General features: G+C 46.4%; 1 protein-coding gene across 1 annotated transcript in view; it reads left to right on the top strand.

Moving 5' to 3' along the window:
- The first annotated feature begins 4,714 nt into the window (after positions 1–4,714).
- The window catches only part of GPR156 (G protein-coupled receptor 156), a 138,324-nt gene continuing 121,227 nt past the window's right edge, over positions 4,715–21,811 (top strand). Inside the window, exon 1 of the mRNA XM_073670875.1 lies at positions 4,715–4,822. Within this exon, the coding sequence (XP_073526976.1) occupies positions 4,715–4,822 (108 nt within the window). The remainder of the gene's footprint in view (positions 4,823–21,811) is intronic.

The raw sequence follows: 21,811 nt of genomic DNA on the forward strand, positions 1-21,811 counted from the left end.
AGTATTTAGTATACGGCTGTATTACAGTGTGTGGTTATGGCAGTATTATGTGGGCGCTGTATAGTGCTAGTATTTAGTATATGGCTGTATTACAGTGTGTGGTTATGGCAGTATTATGTGGGCGCTGTATAGTGCTAGTATTTAGTATACGGCTGTATTACAGTGTGTGGTTATGGCAGTATTATGTGGGCGCTGTATGGTGCTAGTATTTAGTATATGGCTGTATTACTGTGTGTGGTTATGGCAGTATTATGTGGGCGCTGTATGGTGCTAGTATTTAGTATATGGCTGTATTACAGTGTGTGGTTATGGCAGTATTATGTGGGCGCTGTATGGTGCTAGTATTTAGTATATGGCTGTATTACAGTGTGTGGTTATGGCAGTATTATGTGGGCACTGTATGGTGCTAGTATTTAGTATATGGCTGTATTACAGTGTGTGGTTATGGCAGTATTATGTGGGCGCTGTATGGTGCTAGTATTTAGTATACGGCTGTATTACAGTGTGTGGTTATGGCAGTATTATGTGGGCGCTGTATGGTGCTAGTATTTAGTATATGGCTGTATTACAGTGTGTGGTTATGGCAGTATTATGTGGGCACTGTATGGTGCTAGTATTTAGTATATGGCTGTATTACTGTGTGTGGTTATGGCAGTATTATGTGGGCGCTGTATGGTGCTAGTATTTAGTATATGGGTGTATTACAGTGTGTGGTTATGGCAGTATTATGTGGGCGCTGTATGGTGCTAGTATTTAGTATATGGCTGTATTACAGTGTGTGGTTATGGTAGCATTATGTGGGCGCTGTATAGTGCTAGTATTTAGTATATGGCTGTATTACAGTGTGTGGTTATGGCAGTATTATGTGGGCACTGTATGTTGCTAGTATTTAGTATATGGCTGTATTACAGTGTGTGGTTATGGCAGTATTATGTGGGCACTGTATGGTGCTAGTATTTAGTATATGGCTGTATTACAGTGTGTGGTTATGGCAGTATTATGTGGGCACTGTATGGTGCTAGTATTTAGTATATGGCTGTATTACAGTGTGTGGTTATGGCAGTATTATGAGGGCGCTGTATGGTGCTAGTATTTAGTATATGGCTGTATTACAGTGTGTGGTTATGGCAGTATTATGTGGGCACTGTATGGTGCTAGTATTTAGTATATGGCTGTATTACAGTGTGTGGTTATGGCAGTATTATGTGGGCACTGTATGGTGCTAGTATTTAGTATATGGCTGTATTACTGTGTGTGGTTATGGCAGTATTATGTGGGCACTTTATGGTGCTAGTAGTTAGTATATGGCTGTATTACAGTGTGTGGTTATGGCAGTATTATGTGGGCGCTGTATAGTGCTAGTGTTTAGTATACGGCTGTATTACTGTGTGTGGTTATGGCAGTATTATGTGGGCGCTGTATGGTGCTAGTATTTGGCTGTATTACAGTGTGTGGTTATGGCAGTATTATGTGGGCGCTGTATGATGCTAGTATTTAGTATATGGCTGTATTACAGTGTGTGGTTATGACAGTATTATGTGGGCGCTGTATGATGCTAGTATTTAGTATACGGCTGTATTACAGTGTGTGGTTATGGCAGTATTATGTGGGCACTGTATGGTGCTAGTATTTAGTATATGGCTGTATTACAGTGTGTGGTTATGGCAGTATTATGTGGGCACTTTATGGTGCTAGTAGTTAGTATATGGCTGTATTACAGTGTGTGGTTATGGCAGTATTATGTGGGCGCTGTATAGTGCTAGTATTTAGTATACGGCTGTATTACTGTGTGTGGTTATGGCAGTATTATGTGGGCGCTGTATGGTGCTAGTATTTGGCTGTATTACAGTGTGTGGTTATGGCAGTATTATGTGGGCGCTGTATGATGCTAGTATTTAGTATATGGCTGTATTACAGTGTGTGGTTATGACAGTATTATGTGGGCGCTGTATGATGCTAGTATTTAGTATACGGCTGTATTACAGTGTGTGGTTATGGCAGTATTATGTGGGCACTGTATGGTGCTAGTATTTAGTATATGGCTGTATTACAGTGTGTGGTTATGGCAGTATTATGTGGGCGCTGTATGGTGCTAGTATTTGGCTGTATTACAGTGTGTGGTTATGGCAGTATTATGTGGGCGCTGTATGATGCTAGTATTTAGTATATGGCTGTATTACAGTGTGTGGTTATGACAGTATTATGTGGGCGCTGTATGGTGCTAGTATTTAGTATATGGCTGTATTACAGTGTGTGGTTATGGCAGTATTATGTGGGCACTGTATGGTGCTAGTATTTAGTATATGGCTGTATTACAGTGTGTGGTTATGGCAGTATTATGTGGGCACTGTATGGTGCTAGTATTTAGTATATGGCTGTATTACAGTGTGTGGTTATGGCAGTATTATGTGGGCACTGTATGTTGCTAGTATTTAGTATACGGCTGTATTACAGTGTGTGGTTATGGCAGTATTATGTGGGCACTGTATGGTGCTAGTATTTAGTATATGGCTGTATTACAGTGTGTGCTTATGGCAGTATTATGTGGGTGCTGTATGGTGCTAGTATTTAGTATATGGCTGTATTACAGTGTGTGGTTATGGCAGTATTATGTGGGCGCTGTATGGTGCTAGTATTTAATATATGGCTGTATTACAGTGTGTGGTTATGGCAGTATTATGTGGGCGCTGTATGGTGCTAGTATTTAGTATATGGCTGTATTACAGTGTGTGGTTATGGCAGTATTATGTGGGCACTGTATGGTGCTAGTATTTAGTATATGGCTGTATTACAGTGTGTGGTTATGGCAGTATTATGTGGGCACTGTATGGTGCTAGTATTTAGTATATGGCTGTATTACAGTGTGTGGTTATGGCAGTATTATGTGGGCGCTGTATAGTGCTAGTATTTAGTATATGGCTGTATTACAGTGTGTGGTTATGGCAGTATTATGTGGGCGCTGTATGGTAATAGTATTTAGTATATGGCTGTATTACAGTGTGTGGTTATGGCAGTATTATGTGGGCGCTGTATGGTGCTAGTATTTAGTATATGGCTGTATTACAGTGTGTAGTTATGGCAGTATTATGTGGGCGCTGTATGGTATTTAGTGTGTGGCACAATTATTTGGTTGTATTATGTCAACACTGTAGTAGTATAATATTTTACAGTTTTAATCTGTATAAATGATTCTTGGTCCCTCTTTCTGGTTGGATGACAACTAATATGGCTGCTCTAACAGATATCCTTCAGTGTTGTCACTCAGCTTTCCCAGACTCCTGACTGGCGATCCTCCTCCTCCTGAGCTGCACTGGGGATCTCAGCACTGGACGGTATTAATGGTGGGAACGTTGACTGATTTCAGGATGAATCTTTACTCCTAGGATTAGATCTGACATCGGGGGAGGGTGTGGGATGATGGGGGAGGGTAGAGTTAATTATGCCGAGATCAAAAGGAGCGAATATTTGCCTTATGCCTGTGGAAAAAAAGTTATTGCCCCCCCTCGTTCTTCTACTGCAAATGGTTCACGATTCAGTTTTACTAAAATATAAAGACAACGAGGAAACACAAAAGCTTTTATCTCGTCAGTCCCCGGATCTACACCCACAGCACCATAGGAAAGTTATTGGTCCTCTGTAACCCAAAACTGGCCGCGTGACACCTGCTGGGGCCCCCCTGAACCCGACACCTGCTGGGGCCCCCCTGAACCCGACACCTGCTGGGGCCCCCCCTAAACCCGACACCTGCTGGGGCCCCCTCTAAACCCGACACCTGCTGGGGCCCCCCCTAAACCCGACGCCTGCTGGGGCCCCCCCTAAACCCGACACCTGCTGGCGCCCCCTAAACCCGACACCACCTGATTCCCCTACATCTAACACCTTCTGGTGCGCCCTAAACTCGGCCCCATCATTATCACACTACCGCCACAATCACAATCCCGCCATCATCCTGATACCACATCACCACCAGAAGTCATCCCTCTACCACCATGACAGTTTTGTACGAGGGTCTTATGGCGGTATGAGGGGTCAGCTTCACACCAGATAACGGCCCCCTCCGGCCCCCGTAGACAGGACCTGTGGTCACCCGTGGACCGGCCTTTGCTGGTGGTTTGCGCCATTCTTGCTGGTGTCTTTAGCATTGTGGACTCAGTTGCTTCTTGGGATATTTGCCTCCATTCTGGCAGGATTCCTGGCCGGTGACATCCACTCAACTGCCAATAAATCTCCTTAATCCGTTGATTTAGCAGCTAAGGGGGCACTTACTTTTTCACAGCACTCCATTTGATATCCGAATGAACTCGACATTTTGAAGTCTGTAAAGGCAGAGCGACGGCTGAGCGTCGGCGGCGGCCAGGGGCAGCTCATACATATACACAGATCTCCTGCAGGACCTCCGCGACCTCACCTGTCACCTGTAGGCAGATAATGAATGGAGAGTGCTGCCGCCCTGTGGTCACTCCTGAGTACTGCATGTCGTTATCACACACACCTGTATACAGACATCATATATACAATTCCTGTCCTGCAGGTCCCTGAGAAGAACATTGCCCCTGGGTCCAGTCTGGCAGTCACGAGGACCAGCCCATGGTGATGAGCAGGGTCACCTCCGCTCCAGCCCTAACAGAACCAACCTGGATCAGCCCCGTCCATGACTGGGAGACGGCGCTGGGCTGTGGATGCCAGCGGCTGAGCCTCACACTGGGCCCCGGGCATGGAGCCCGACCTGAACTGCAGCCGACTGGCCCAGTGTCACCTGGACACCGCACTGGACAGACTGGAAGCTCTGGGAATATTACAGGAGCTGTGCCGGACAGCGCAGGTGAGGAGCCGGGCGCACAGAGTACCACGCCGGGCGGGATTAGATACATGGCACACAGAGTACCACGCCGGGCGGGATTAGATACACGGCATACAGAGTATCACACCGGGCGGGATTAGATACACGGCTCACAGAGTACCACACCGGGCGGGATTAGATACACGGCTCACAGAGTACCACACCGGGCGGGATTAGATACACGGCACACAGAGTACCACACCGGGCGGGATTAGATACACGGTTCACAGAGTACCACACCGGGCGGGATTAGATAGGGTTAGGTCCACTGGACGACCGCGCCCACTAGACGGCTTCAGGACTATACATAACACATACGTACCCGCCGGTCCCGGCTCAGAAACCAGCGAATCCTCGCAGTGCCCAATGCGTGCCCTGGGGAGAGTCATAAGTCTGCAGTCATACAGAGTAACTGCAGACTTTTAATTTTAGACCGGACAACTCCTTTAAATTGCCGACTCTGAGCTGTAATTTGAGGGATTCACATCCTAATTGGGAGAAGAGTTTAGGAATTACAGCTCTTTCATACGCAGCTACCTCTTTTTAAAAAGGACCAAAAGTAATTGAATAATTATTTCAGAAGCTCATGAATGTGCTACATGGGCTTTTCCCGCATTAATTCATCATCAATTAAGCAGGTAAAAGATCTGGATCTCATTCCAGGTGCGGCATTTGCATTTGGAAGCTGTTGCTGTGAACGCACAACATGCGGTCAGAGCAGCTCTCAATGGAAGAGAAACAGACAATCATTAGACTGAAAAAAAGAAGAAATCCATGACAGAGAGCAGAAATATTAAGGGCGGCCAAATCAACAGTTTGTACATTTTGCAAAGGAAAGAGCGTACTGGTGAACTGGGAACTCAGAAAGGCCTGGATGTCCCCGGAATACAACAGTGCTAGATGATTGCAGAATCTTTCCCATAGTGAAGAAAAATCCCTTCACATCATCCCCCACTCTCCAGGGAGTCAGTGTCTCAGTATCTAACTCCACCATAAAGAGAAGATATCATGAGAGCAAATACCGAGGACTCACCACAAGGTGCAAACCAGTAATCAGCCGGAAAATAGAAAGGCTGCGTCAGACTTTGCCAAAACACCTAAAGAAGCCGCCCAGTGCTGGAAAAGCAAAACCAAGATCAACCTGCAGCAGAATGATGGAAGAACATCTGGAGAAAGCTTGGAGTGGCTCCTGATCCTCGGCGCGGCTCCTGATCCTCGGCGCGGCTCCTGATCCTCGGCGCGGCCCCTGATCCCCGGCGCGGCCCCTGATCCCCGGCACATCCTGTGTGGCACATGGCGGAGGCAGTGTGATGGCGCGGGCATGCATGGCTGCCAATGGCACCGGGGTACTTGTGGTTATTAGTGTGACTGAAGACAGAAGCTGCAGGGGTGAATCCTGTGTGTACAGGGCCAGACTTTCTGCTCAGATTCATGCACCTGCAGAAAGGATGATTGGACGACTCTTCACAGGACAGACGGACAACGACTCAAAACATCCTGAGAAAGCAAAGAGGAATAATGTGCAATGGCCGAGTCCTCACCAGATCTCAGCCCATCGAGCCGCATTTCACAGGCCGAAGACAAAGCTTAAATGGGTTTTCCCACGAACAAAAGTTCATTTTAATCAATAGATCTTGGAATAATAATTTTCACAATTGAATGTTTAGAAAAAAAAATGTTCCTTTGCTGAGATAATCTTATACATGTGCCCCTGCTGTGTCCTGTGTAATGGCCGAGTCTGACCGTAAAAGGGACATAGTCTGATCATACCACAGCTCCTGGGCAGGGGAGGAAGCAAAAGAGTATACAGACAGGACAGCCGGGATCATATGAGAGTATACAGACATTACAGCCGGGATCATATGAGAGTATACAGACATTACAGCCGGGATCACATGAGAGTATACAGACATTACAGCCGGGATCACATGAGAGTATACAGACATTACAGCCGGGATCACATGAGAGTATACAGACATTACAGCCGGGATCACATGAGAGTATACAGACATTACAGCCAGGATCATATGAGAGTATACAGACAGGACAGCCGGGATCATATGAGAGTATACAGACATTACAGCCGGGATCACATGAGAGTATACAGACAGGACAGCCGGAATCATATGAGAGTATACAGACTGGACAGCCGGGATCACATGAGAGTATACAGACATTACAGTCGGGATCACATGAGAGTATACAGACAGGACAGCCGGGATCATATGAGAGTATACAGACAGGACAGCCGGGATCATATGAGAGTATACAGACAGGACAGCCGGGATCATATGAGAGTATACAGACAGGACAGCCGGGATCACATGAGAGTATACAGACATTACAGCCGGGATCACATGAGAGTATACAGACAGGACAGCCGGGATCATATGAGAGTATACAGACAGGACAGCCGGGATCATATGAGAGTATACAGACATTACAGCCGGGATCACATGAGAGTATACAGACAGGACAGCCGGGATCATATGAGAGTATACAGACATTACAGCCGGGATCACATGAGAGTATACAGACATTACAGCCGGGATCACATGAGAGTATACAGACATTACAGCCAGGATCATATGAGAGTATACAGACATTACAGCCGGGATCACATGAGAGTATACAGACAGGACAGCCGGGATCATATGAGAGTATACAGACAGGACAGCCGGGATCACATGAGAGTATACAGACATTACAGTCGGGATCATATGCGAGTATACAGACATTACAGCCGGAATCATATGAGAGAATACAGACATTACAGCCGGGATCATATGAGAGAATACAGACATTACAGCCGGGATCATATGAGAGTATACAGACAGGACAGCCGGGATCATATGAGAGTATACAGACATTACAGCCGGGATCACATGAGAGTATACAGACAGGACAGCCGGGATCATATGAGAGAATACAGACATTACAGCCGGGATCACATGAGAGTATACAGACATTCCAGCCGGGATCACATGAGAGTATACAGACAGGACAGCCGGGATCACATGAGAGTATACAGACATTACAGCACGGGATCATATGAGAATATACAGACAGGACAGCCGGGATCATATGAGAGTATACAGACATTACAGCCGGGATCACATGAGAGTATACAGACAGGACAGCCGGGATCATATGAGAGAATACAGACATTACAGCCGGGATCACATGAGAGTATACAGACATTACAGCCGTGATCACATGAGAGTATACAGACAGGACAGCCGGGATCATATGAGAGAATACAGACATTACAGCAGGGATCATATGAGAGTATACAGACAGGACAGCCGGGATCATATGAGAGAATACAGACATTACAGCCGGGATCACATGAGAGTATACAGACATTCCAGCCGGGATCACATGAGAGTATACAGACAGGACAGCCGGGATCACATGAGAGTATACAGACATTACAGCACGGGATCATATGAGAATATACAGACATTACAGCCGGAATCATATGAGAGTATACAGACATTACAGCCGGGATCATATGAGAGTATACAGACATTACAGCCGGGATCATATGAGAGTATACAGACAGGACAGCCGGGATCACATGAGAGTATACAGACATTACAGTCGGGATCATATGCGAGTATACAGACATTACAGCCGGAATCATATGAGAGAATACAGACATTACAGCCGGGATCATATGAGAGAATACAGACATTACAGCCGGGATCATATGAGAGTATACAGACAGGACAGCCGGGATCATATGAGAGTATACAGACATTACAGCCGGGATCACATGAGAGTATACAGACAGGACAGCCGGGATCATATGAGAGAATACAGACATTACAGCCGGGATCACATGAGAGTATACAGACATTCCAGCCGGGATCACATGAGAGTATACAGACAGGACAGCCGGGATCACATGAGAGTATACAGACATTACAGCACGGGATCATATGAGAATATACAGACAGGACAGCCGGGATCATATGAGAGTATACAGACATTACAGCCGGGATCACATGAGAGTATACAGACAGGACAGCCGGGATCATATGAGAGAATACAGACATTACAGCCGGGATCACATGAGAGTATACAGACATTACAGCCGTGATCACATGAGAGTATACAGACAGGACAGCCGGGATCATATGAGAGAATACAGACATTACAGCAGGGATCATATGAGAGTATACAGACAGGACAGCCGGGATCATATGAGAGAATACAGACATTACAGCCGGGATCACATGAGAGTATACAGACATTCCAGCCGGGATCACATGAGAGTATACAGACAGGACAGCCGGGATCACATGAGAGTATACAGACATTACAGCACGGGATCATATGAGAATATACAGACATTACAGCCGGAATCATATGAGAGTATACAGACATTACAGCAGGGGATCACATGAGGAGTGGCGCTGTAATGTCTGTATACTCTCATGTGATCCCGGCTGTAATGTCTGTATACTCTCATGTGATCCCGGCTGTAATGTCTGTATACTCTCATGTGATCCCGGCTGTAATGTCTGTATACTCTCATGTGATCCCGGCTGTAATGTCTGTATACTCTCATGTGATCCCGGCTGTAATGTCTGTATACTCTCATATGATCCCGGCTGTAATGTCTGTATACTCTCATATGATCCCGGCTGTAATGTCTGTATACTCTCATATGATCCCGTGCTGTAATGTCTGTATACTCTCATGTGATCCCGGCTGTAATGTCTGTATACTCTCATGTGATCCCGTGCTGTAATGTCTGTATACTCTCATGTGATCCTGGCTGTAATGTCTGTATACTCTCATATGATCCCGGCTGTAATGTCTGTATACTCTCATGTGATCCTGGCTGTAATGTCTGTATACTCTCATATGATCCCGGCTGTAATGTCTGTATACTCTCATGTGATCCCGGCTGTAATGTCTGTATACTCTCATATGATCCCCTGCTGTAATGTCTGTATACTCTCATGTGATCCCGGCTGTAATGTCTGTATACTCTCATGTGATCCCCTGCTGTAATGTCTGTACACTCTCATATGATCCCGGCTGTAATGTCTGTATACTCTCATATGATCCCGGCTGTAATGTCTGTATACTCTCATGTGATCCCGTGCTGTAATGTCTGTATACTCTCATGTGATCCCCTGCTGTCCTGCCTGTATACTCTCATGTGATCCCGGCTATAATGTCTGTATACTCTCATATGATCCCGTGCTGTAATGTCTGTATACTCTCATGTGATCCCCTGCTGTCCTGCCTGTATACTCTCATGTGATCCCGGCTGTAATGTCTGTATACTCTCATATGATCCCGGCTGTAATGTCTGTATACTCTCATATGATCCCGGCTGTAATGTCTGTATACTGTCATATGATCCCGTGCTGTAATGTCTGTATACTCTCATATGATCCCGTGCTGTAATGTCTGTATACTCTCATGTGATCCCGGCTGTAATGTCTGTATACTCTCATATGATCCCGGCTGTAATGTCTGTATACTCTCATGTGATCCCGGCTGTAGTGTCTGTATACTCTCATATGATCCCGGCTGTAATGTCTGTATACTCTCATATGATCCCCTGCTGTAATGTCTGTATACTCTCATGTGATCCCCTGCTGTAATGTCTGTATACTCTCATATGATCCCCTGCTGTCCTGTCTGTATACTCTCATGTGATCCCGGCTGTAATGTCTGTATACTCTCATGTGATCCCGGCTGTAATGTCTGTATACTCTCATGTGATCCCGGCTGTAATGTCTGTATAGTCTCATATGATCCCGGCTGTAATGTCTGTATACTCTCATATGATCCCGTGCTGTAATGTCTGTATACTCTCATGTGATCCCGTGCTGTAATGTCTGTATACTCTCATGTGATCCCGTGATGTAATGTCTGTATACTCTCATGTGATCCCGTGATGTAATGTCTGTATACTCTCATGTGATCCCGTGCTGTAATGTCTGTATACTCTCATATGATCCCGGCTGTAATGTCTGTATACTCTCATATGATCCCCTGCTGTAATGTCTGTATACTCTCATGTGATCCCCTGCTGTCCTGTCTGTATACTCTCATGTGATCCCGGCTGTAATGTCTGTATACTCGCATATGATCCCGGCTGTAATGTCTGTATACTCTCATATGATCCCGGTTATAATGTCTGTATAGTCTCATATGATCCCGTTCTGTAATGTCTGTATAGTCTCATATGATCCCGGTTATAATGTCTGTATAGTCTCATATGATCCCGTGCTGTAATGTCTGTATAGTCTCATATGATCCCGTGCTGTAATGTCTGTATACTGTCATATGATCCCGGCTGTAATGTCTGTATACTGTCATATGATCCCGTGCTGTAATGTCTGTATACTCTCATATGATCCCCTGCTGTAATGTCTGTATACTCTCATGTGATCCCCTGCTGTAATGTCTGTATACTCTCATGTGATCCCCTGCTGTCCTGTCTGTATACTCTCATGTGATCCCGGCTGTAATGTCTGTATACTCTCATATGATCCCGGCTGTAATGTCTGTATAGTCTCATATGATCCCGGCTGTAATGTCTGTAAACTCTCATGTGATCCCGTGCTGTAATGTCTGTATACTCTCATGTGATCCCGGCTGTAATGTCTGTATACTCTCATGTGATCCCGTGCTGTAATGTCTGTATACTCTCATGTGATCCCGGCTGTAATGTCTGTATACTCTCATGTGATCCCGGCTGTAATGTCTGTATAGTCTCATATGATCCCGTGCTGTCCTGTCTGTATACTCTCATATGATCCCGGCTGTAATGTTTGTATACTCTCATATAATCCCGGCTGTAATGTCTGTATACTCTCATATGATCCCCGGCTGTAATGTCTGTATACTCTCATGTGATCCCGGCTGTAATGTCTGTATACTCTCATGTGATCCCGGCTGTAATGTCTGTATACTCTCATATGATCCCGGCTGTCCTGTCTATATACTCTCATATGATCCCGGCTGTAATGTCTGTATACTCTCATATGATCCCGGCTGTAATGTCTGTATACTCTCATGTGATCCCGGCTGTAATGTCTGTATACTCTCATGTGATCCCGTGCTGTAATGTCTGTATACTCTCATGTGATCCCCTGCTGTAATGTCTGTATACTCTCATGTGATCCCGGCTGTAATGTCTGTATACTCTCATATGATCCCCTGCTGTAATGTCTGTATACTCTCATGTGATCCCCTCCTGTAATGTCTGTATACTCTCATATGATCCCGGCTGTAATGTCTGTATACTCTCATGTGATCCCGGCTGTAATGTCTGTATACTCTCATGTGATCCCGGCTGTAATGTCTGTATACTCTCATATGATCCCGGCTGTAATGTCTGTATACTCTCATATGATCCCGGCTGTAATGTCTGTATACTCTCATATGATCCCCTGCTGTAATGTCTGTATACTCTCATGTGATCCCCTCCTGTAATGTCTGTATACTCTCATATGATCCCGGCTGTAATGTCTGTATACTCTCATGTGATCCCGGCTGTAATGTCTGTATACTCTCATGTGATCCCGTGCTGTAATGTCTGTATACTCTCATGTGATCCCGGCTGTAATGTCTGTATACTCTCATGTGATCCCGGCTGTAATGTCTGTATACTCTCATATGATCCCCTGCTGTAATGTCTGTATACTCTCATATGATCCCGTGCTGTAATGTCTGTATACTCTCATATGATCCCGTGCTGTAATGTCTGTATACTCTCATGTGATCCCGGCTGTAATGTCTGTATACTCTCATGTGATCCCGGCTGTAATGTCTGTATACTCTCATGTGATCCCGGCTGTAATGTCTGTATACTCTCATATGATCCCGTGCTGTAATGTCTGTATACTCTCATGTGATCCCGTGCTATAATGTCTGTATACTCTCATGTGATCCCGGCTGTAATGTCTGTATACTCTCATATGATCCCCTGCTGTAATGTCTGTATACTCTCATATGATCCCGGCTGTAATGTCTGTATACTCTCATGTGATCCCGGCTGTAATGTCTGTATACTCTCATATGATCCCCTGCTGTAATGTCTGTATACTCTCATATGATCCCGGCTGTAATGTCTGTATACTCTCATATAATCCCGGCTGTAATGTCTGTATACTCTCATATGATCCCGTGCTGTAATGTCTGTATACTCTCATGTGATCCCGTGCTGTAATGTCTGTATACTCTCATATGATCCCGGCTGTAATGTCTGTATACTCTCATATGATCCCGGCTGTAATGTCTGTATACTCTCATATGATCCCGGCTGTAATGTCTGTATACTCTCATATGATCCCCTGCTGTCCTGTCTGTGGTGTGATCAGACACGGCCATTACACAGGGGAACATTTATAAGATTATCTCGGCACAGGAGCATTTTATTATATCACATCCAGTTGTGGAAATTATTATTACTCCAAGATCTATTGATTACAATGAACTTTTGTTTGTGGAAAAATCCCTTTAAGGCAGAAAGTGCCACAAACAAGCAACAACTGAAGTCACCGCAGTGAAGGCGGCAAAGCCTCAGATCGGAGGAGGCCAGCGATGGTGACGGCCACGGCCTCCAGACTTCAGCCCGTCATTGCTGCAAAGGGTTAAACATGGACATTTTATTTATGGGAAAGTGAATTTGTCCAATTATTTCTGAGCCCTGAAATGAGGAGGATTTGTAATAAAATGTCCGGAACGTCTCCACAAGAGAGACGAGGATTCATCACTGGCCAAAGACTTCTGGACCTGACTGGATACACACCGCCGGTATCACACCGGGCAGGATTAGATACACGGCTCAGCAGACAGTATCACACAGGAGAGGATTAGATACACGGCTCAGCAGACAGTATCACACAGGAGGGGATTAGATACACAGCTCAGCAGACAGTATCACACCGGGCAGGATTAGATACACGGCTCAGCAGACAGTATCACACAGGAGGGGATTAGATACACGGCTCAGCAGACAGTATCACACCGGGCAGGATTAGATACACGGCTCAGCAGACAGTATCACACAGGAGAGGATTAGATACACGGCTCAGCAGACAGTATCACACAGGAGAGGATTAGATACACGGCTCAGCAGACAGTATCACACAGGATAGGATTAGATACACGGCTCAGCAGACAGTATCACACAGGAGAGGATTAGATACACAGCTCAGCAGACAGTATCACAGGAGAGGATTAGATACACGGCTCAGCAGACAGTATCACACAGGAGAGGATTAGATACACAGCTCAGCAGACAGTATCACACAGGAGAGGATTAGATACACAGCTCAGCAGACAGTATCACACAGGAGAGGATTAGATACACAGCTCAGCAGACAGTATCACACAGGAGAGGATTAGATACACAGCTCAGCAGACAGTATCACAGGAGAGGATTAGATACACGGCTCAGCAGACAGTATCACACAGGAGAGGATTAGATACACGGCTCAGCAGACAGTATCACACAGGAGAGGATTAGATACACGGCTCAGCAGACAGTATCACACAGGAGAGGATTAGATACACAGCTCAGCAGACAGTATCACAGGAGAGGATTAGATACACGGCTCAGCAGACAGTATCACACAGGAGAGGATTAGATACACAGCTCAGCAGACAGTATCACACAGGAGAGGATTAGATACACAGCTCAGCAGACAGTATCACACAGGAGAGGATTAGATACACGGCTCAGCAGACAGTATCACACAGGAGAGGATTAGATACACGGCTCAGCAGACAGTATCACACAGGAGAGGATTAGATACACAGCTCAGCAGATATTATCACACAGGAGAGGATTAGATACACGGCTCATCAGACAGTATCACACAGGAGAGGATTAGATACACGGCTCAGCAGACAGTATCACACAGGAGAGGATTAGATACACGGCTCAGCAGACAGTATCACACAGGAGAGGATTAGATACATGGCTCAGCAGACAGTATCACACAGGAGAGGATTAGATACACAGCTCAGCAGATAGTATCACACAGGAGAGGATTAGATACACAGCTCAGCAGACAGTATCACACAGGAGAGGATTAGATACACAGCTCAGCAGACAGTATCACACAGGAGAGGATTAGATACACGGCTCAGCAGACAGTATCACACCGGGCAGGATTAGATACACGGCTCAGCAGACAGTATCACACAGCGGAGGATTAGATACACGGCTCAGCAGACAGTATCACACAGGAGAGGATTAGATACACGGCTCAGCAGACAGTATCACACAGGAGAGGATTAGATACACGGCTCAGCAGACAGTATCATACAGGAGAATATTAGATACACGGCTCAGCAGATAGTATCACACAGGAGAGGATTAGATACACGGCTCAGCAGACAGTATCACCCAGGAGAGGATTAGATACACGGCTCAGCAGACAGTATCACACAGGAGAGGATTAGATACACAGCTCAGCAGATAGTATCACACAGGAGAGGATTAGATACACAGCTCAGCAGATAGTATCACACCGGGCAGGATTAGATACACGGCTCAGCAGATAGTATCACACAGGAGAGGATTAGATACACAGCTCAGCAGATAGTATCACACCGGGCAGGATTAGATACACGGCTCAGCAGATAGTATCACACAGGAGAGGATTAGATACACAGCTCAGCAGATAGTATCACACCGGGCAGGATTAGATACACGGCTCAGCAGACAGTATCACACAGGGGAGGATTAGATACACGGCTCCGCAGATAGTATCACACAGGAGAGGATTAGATACACGGCTCAGCAGATAGTATCACACAGGAGAGGATTAGATACACGGCTCAGCAGTCAGTATCACACAGGAGAGGATTAGATACACGGCTCAGCAGTCAGTATCACACAGGAGAGGATTAGATACACGGCTCAGCAGTCAGTATCACACAGGAGAGGATTAGATACACGGCTCAGCAGACAGTATCACACAGGGGAGGATTAGATACACGGCTCAGCAGATAGTATCACACAGGAGAGGATTAGATACACGGCTCAGCAGATAGTATCACACAGGAGGGGATTAGATACACGGCTCAGCAGTCAGTATCACACAGGAGAGGATTAGATACACGGCTCAGCAGATAGTATCACACAGGAGAGGATTAGATACACAGCTCAGCAGATAGTATCACACCGGGCAGGATTAGATACACGGCTCAGCAGACAGTATCACACAGGGGAGGATTAGATACACGGCTCAGCAGTCAGTATCACACAGGAGAGGATTAGATACACGGCTCAGCAGACAGTATCACACAGGAGAGGATTAGATACACGGCTCAGCAGATAGTATCACACAGGAGAGGATTAGATACACAGCTCAGCAGATAGTATCACACCGGGCAGGATTAGATACACGGCTCAGCAGACAGTATCACACAGGGGAGGATTAGATACACGGCTCAGCAGTCAGTATCACACAGGAGAGGATTAGATACACGGCTCAGCAGACAGTATCACACAGGAGAGGATTAGATACACGGCTCAGCAGACAGTATCATACAGGAGAAGATTAGATACACGGCTCAGCAGACAGTATCACACAGGAGAGGATTAGATACACGGCTCAGCAGACAGTATCACACAGGAGAGGATTAGATACACAGCTCAGCAGACAGTATCACACAGGAGAGGATTAGATACACGGCTCAGCAGACAGTATCACACCGGGCAGGATTAGATACACGGCTCAGCAGACAGTATCACACAGGGGAGGATTAGATACGGCTCAGCAGACAGTATCACACAGGAGAGGATTAGATACACGGCTCAGCAGACAGTATCATACAGGAGAAGATTAGATACACGGCTCAGCAGATAGTATCACACAGGAGAGGATTAGATACACGGCTCAGCAGACAGTATCACCCAGGAGAGGATTAGATACACGGCTCAGCAGATAGTATCACACAGGAGAGGATTAGATACACAGCTCAGCAGATAGTATCACACCGGGCAGGATTAGATACACGGCTCAGCAGATAGTATCACACAGGAGAGGATTAGATACACGGCTCAGCAGTCAGTATCACACAGGAGAGGATTAGATACACGGCTCAGCAGATAGTATCACACAGGAGAGGATTAGATACACGGCTCAGCAGTCAGTATCACACAGGAGAGGATTAGATACACGGCTCAGCAGTCAGTATCACACAGGAGAGGATTAGATACACGGCTCAGCAGTCAGTATCACACAGGAGAGGATTAGATACACGGCTCAGCAGACAGTATCACACAGGGGAGGATTAGATACACGGCTCAGCAGATAGTATCACACAGGAGAGGATTAGATACACGGCTCAGCAGATAGTATCACACAGGAGGGGATTAGATACACGGCTCAGCAGTCAGTATCACACAGGAGAGGATTAGATACACGGCTCAGCAGATAGTATCACACAGGAGAGGATTAGATACACAGCTCAGCAGATAGTATCACACCGGGCAGGATTAGATACACGGCTCAGCAGACAGTATCACACAGGGGAGGATTAGATACACGGCTCAGCAGTCAGTATCACACAGGAGAGGATTAGATACACGGCTCAGCAGACAGTATCACACAGGAGAGGATTAGATACACGGCTCAGCAGATAGTATCACACAGGAGAGGATTAGATACACAGCTCAGCAGATAGTATCACACCGGGCAGGATTAGATACACGGCTCAGCAGACAGTATCACACAGGGGAGGATTAGATACACGGCTCAGCAGTCAGTATCACACAGGAGAGGATTAGATACACGGCTCAGCAGACAGTATCACACAGGAGAGGATTAGATACACGGCTCAGCAGACAGTATCATACAGGAGAAGATTAGATACACGGCTCAGCAGACAGTATCACACAGGAGAGGATTAGATACACGGCTCAGCAGACAGTATCACACAGGAGAGGATTAGATACACAGCTCAGCAGACAGTATCACACAGGAGAGGATTAGATACACGGCTCAGCAGACAGTATCACACCGGGCAGGATTAGATACACGGCTCAGCAGACAGTATCACACAGGGGAGGATTAGATACGGCTCAGCAGACAGTATCACACAGGAGAGGATTAGATACACGGCTCAGCAGACAGTATCATACAGGAGAAGATTAGATACACGGCTCAGCAGATAGTATCACACAGGAGAGGATTAGATACACGGCTCAGCAGACAGTATCACCCAGGAGAGGATTAGATACACGGCTCAGCAGATAGTATCACACAGGAGAGGATTAGATACACAGCTCAGCAGATAGTATCACACCGGGCAGGATTAGATACACGGCTCAGCAGATAGTATCACACAGGAGAGGATTAGATACACGGCTCAGCAGTCAGTATCACACAGGAGAGGATTAGATACACGGCTCAGCAGATAGTATCACACAGGAGAGGATTAGATACACAGCTCAGCAGATAGTATCACACCGGGCAGGATTAGATACACGGCTCAGCAGACAGTATCACACAGGGGAGGATTAGATACACGGCTCAGCAGTCAGTATCACACAGGAGAGGATTAGATACACGGCTCAGCAGACAGTATCACACAGGAGAGGATTAGATACACGGCTCAGCAGATAGTATCACACAGGAGAGGATTAGATACACAGCTCAGCAGATAGTATCACACCGGGCAGGATTAGATACACGGCTCAGCAGACAGTATCACACAGGGGAGGATTAGATACACGGCTCAGCAGTCAGTATCACACAGGAGAGGATTAGATACACGGCTCAGCAGACAGTATCACACAGGAGAGGATTAGATACACGGCTCAGCAGACAGTATCACACAGGAGAGGATTAGATACACAGCTCAGCAGACAGTATCACACAGGAGAGGATTAGATACACGGCTCAGCAGACAGTATCACACAGGATAGGATTAGATACACGGCTCAGCAGACAGTATCACACAGGATAGGATTAGATACACGGCTCAGCAGACAGTATCACACAGGGTAGGATTAGATACACAGCTCAGCAGACAGTATCACACAGGAGAGGATTAGATACACGGCTCAGCAGACAGTATCACACAGGAGAGGATTAGATACACGGCTCAGCAGACAGTATCACACAGGATAGGATTAGATACACGGCTCAGCAGACAGTATCACACAGGATAGGATTAGATACATGGCTCAGCAGACAGTATCACACAGGAGAGGATTAGATACACGGCTCAGCAGACAGTATCACACAGGATAGGATTAGATACACGGCTCAGCAGACAGTATCACACAGGAGAGGATTAGATACAGCAGCTCAGCAGACAGTATCACACAGGAGAGGATTAGATACACGGCTCAGCAGACGGTATCACACAGGATATGATTAGATACACGGCTCAGCAGACGGTATCACACAGGGTAGGATTAGATACACGGCTCAGCAGACAGTATCACACAGTATAGGATTAGATACACGGCTCAGCAGACAGTATCACACAGGATAGGATTAGATACACGGCTCAGCAGACAGTATCACACAGGAGAGGATTAGATACACGGCTCAGCAGACAGTATCACACAGAATAGGATTAGATACACGGCTTAGCAGACAGTATCACACAGGATAGGATTAGATACACGGCTCAGCAGACAGTATCACACAGGAGAGGATTAGATACACGGCTCAGCAGACAGTATCACACAGGATAGGATTAGATACACGGCTCAGCAGACTGTATCACACAGGAGAGGATCAGATACAGCAGCTCAGCAGACAGTATCACACAGGAGAGGATTAGATACACAGCTCAGCAGACTGTATCACACCGGGCAGGATTAGATACACGGCTCAGCAGACAGTATCACACAGGATAGGATTAGATACACGGCTCAGCAGACAGTATCACACAGGATAGGATTAGATACACGGCTCAGCAGACAGTATCACACAGGAGAGGATTAGATACACGGCTCAGCAGACAGTATCATACAGGAGAAGATTAGATACACGGCTCAGCAGACTGTATCACACCGGGCAGGATTAGATACACGGCTCAGCAGACAGTATCGCACAGGATAGGATTAGATACACGGCTCAGCAGACAGTATCATACAGGAGAAGATTAGATACACGGCTCAGCAGACAGTATCACACAGGAGAGGATTAGATACACGGCTCAGCAGACAGTATCACACAGGAGAGGATTAGATACACAGCTCAGCAGACAGTATCACACAGGAGAGGATTAGATACACGGCTCAGCAGACAGTATCATACAGGAGAAGATTAGATACACGGCTCAGCAGACTGTATCACACCGGGCAGGATTAGATACGCGGCTCAGCAGACAGTATCGCACAGGATAGGATTAGATACACGGCTCAGCAGACAGTATCACACAGGAGAGGATTAGATACACAGCTCAGCAGATAGTATCACACAGGAGAGGATTAGATACACAGCTCAGCAGACAGTATCACACAGGAGAGGATTAGATACACGGCTCAGCAGACAGTATCACACCGGGCAGGATTATATACACAGCTCAGCAGACAGTATCACACAGGATAGGATTAGATACACAGCTCAGCAGACAGTATCACACAGGATAGGATTAGATACACGGCTCAGCAGACAGTATCGCACAGGATAGGATTAGATACACGGCTCAGCAGACAGTATCATACAGGAGAAGATTAGATACACGGCTCAGAAGACAGTATCACACAGGAGAGGATTAGATACACGGCTCAGCAGACAGTATCATACAGGAGAAGATTAGATACATGGCTCAGCAGACAGTATCACACAGGAGAGGATTAGATACACGGCTCAGCAGACAGTATCACACAGGAGAGGATTAGATACACGGCTCAGCAGACAGTATCATACAGGAGAAGATTAGATACACGGCTCAGCAGACAGTATCACACAGGAGAGGATTAGATACACGGCTCAGCAGACAGTATCACACAGGAGAGGATTAGATACACGGCTCAGCAGACAGTATCATACAGGAGAAGATTAGATACACGGCTCAGCAGACAGTATCACACAGGAGAGGATTAGATACACGGCTCAGCAGACAGTATCACACAGGAGAGGATTAGATACACGGCTCAGCAGACAGTGTCACACAGGATAGGATTAGATACACGGCTCAGCAGACAGTATCACACAGGAGAGGATTAGATACACGGCTCAGCAGACAGTATCACACAGGAGAGGATTAGATACACGGCTCAGCAGACTATCACACAGGAGAGGATCAGATACAGCAGCTCAGCAGACGGTATCACACAGGAGAGGATTAGATACACGGCTCAGCAGACGGTATCACACAGGATAGGATTAGATACACGGCTCAGCAGACGGTATCACACAGGGTAGGATTAGATACACGGCTCAGCAGACAGTATCACACAGTATAGGATTAGATACACGGCTCAGCAGACAGTATCACACAGGATAGGATTAGATACACGGCTCAGCAGACAGTATCACACAGGAGAGGATTAGATACACGGCTCAGCAGACAGTATCACACAGGAGAGGATTAGATACACGGCTCAGCAGACAGTATCACACAGGATAGGATTAGATACACGGCTCAGCAGACAGTATCACACAGGAGAGGATTAGATACACGGCTCAGCAGACTGTATCACACAGGAGAGGATCAGATACACGGCTCAGCAGACGGTATCACACAGGAGAGGATCAGATACACGGCTCAGCAGACGGTATCACACAGGATAGGATTAGATACACGGCTCAGCAGACGGTATCACACAGGATAGGATTAGATACACGGCTCAGCAGACGGTATCACACAGGGTAGGATTAGATACACGGCTCAGCAGACGGTATCACACAGGAGAGGATTAGATACACGGCTCAGCAGACAGTATCACACAGGAGAGGATTAGATACACGGCTCAGCAGACAGTATCACACAGGATAGGATTAGATACACGGC

This window comes from Phyllobates terribilis, unplaced genomic scaffold (genome assembly GCF_046119375.1).
Source record: "Phyllobates terribilis strain yellow unplaced genomic scaffold, ASM4611937v1 Scaffold_2__4_contigs__length_985480577, whole genome shotgun sequence".
Classification (NCBI taxonomy): domain Eukaryota; kingdom Metazoa; phylum Chordata; class Amphibia; order Anura; family Dendrobatidae; genus Phyllobates; species Phyllobates terribilis.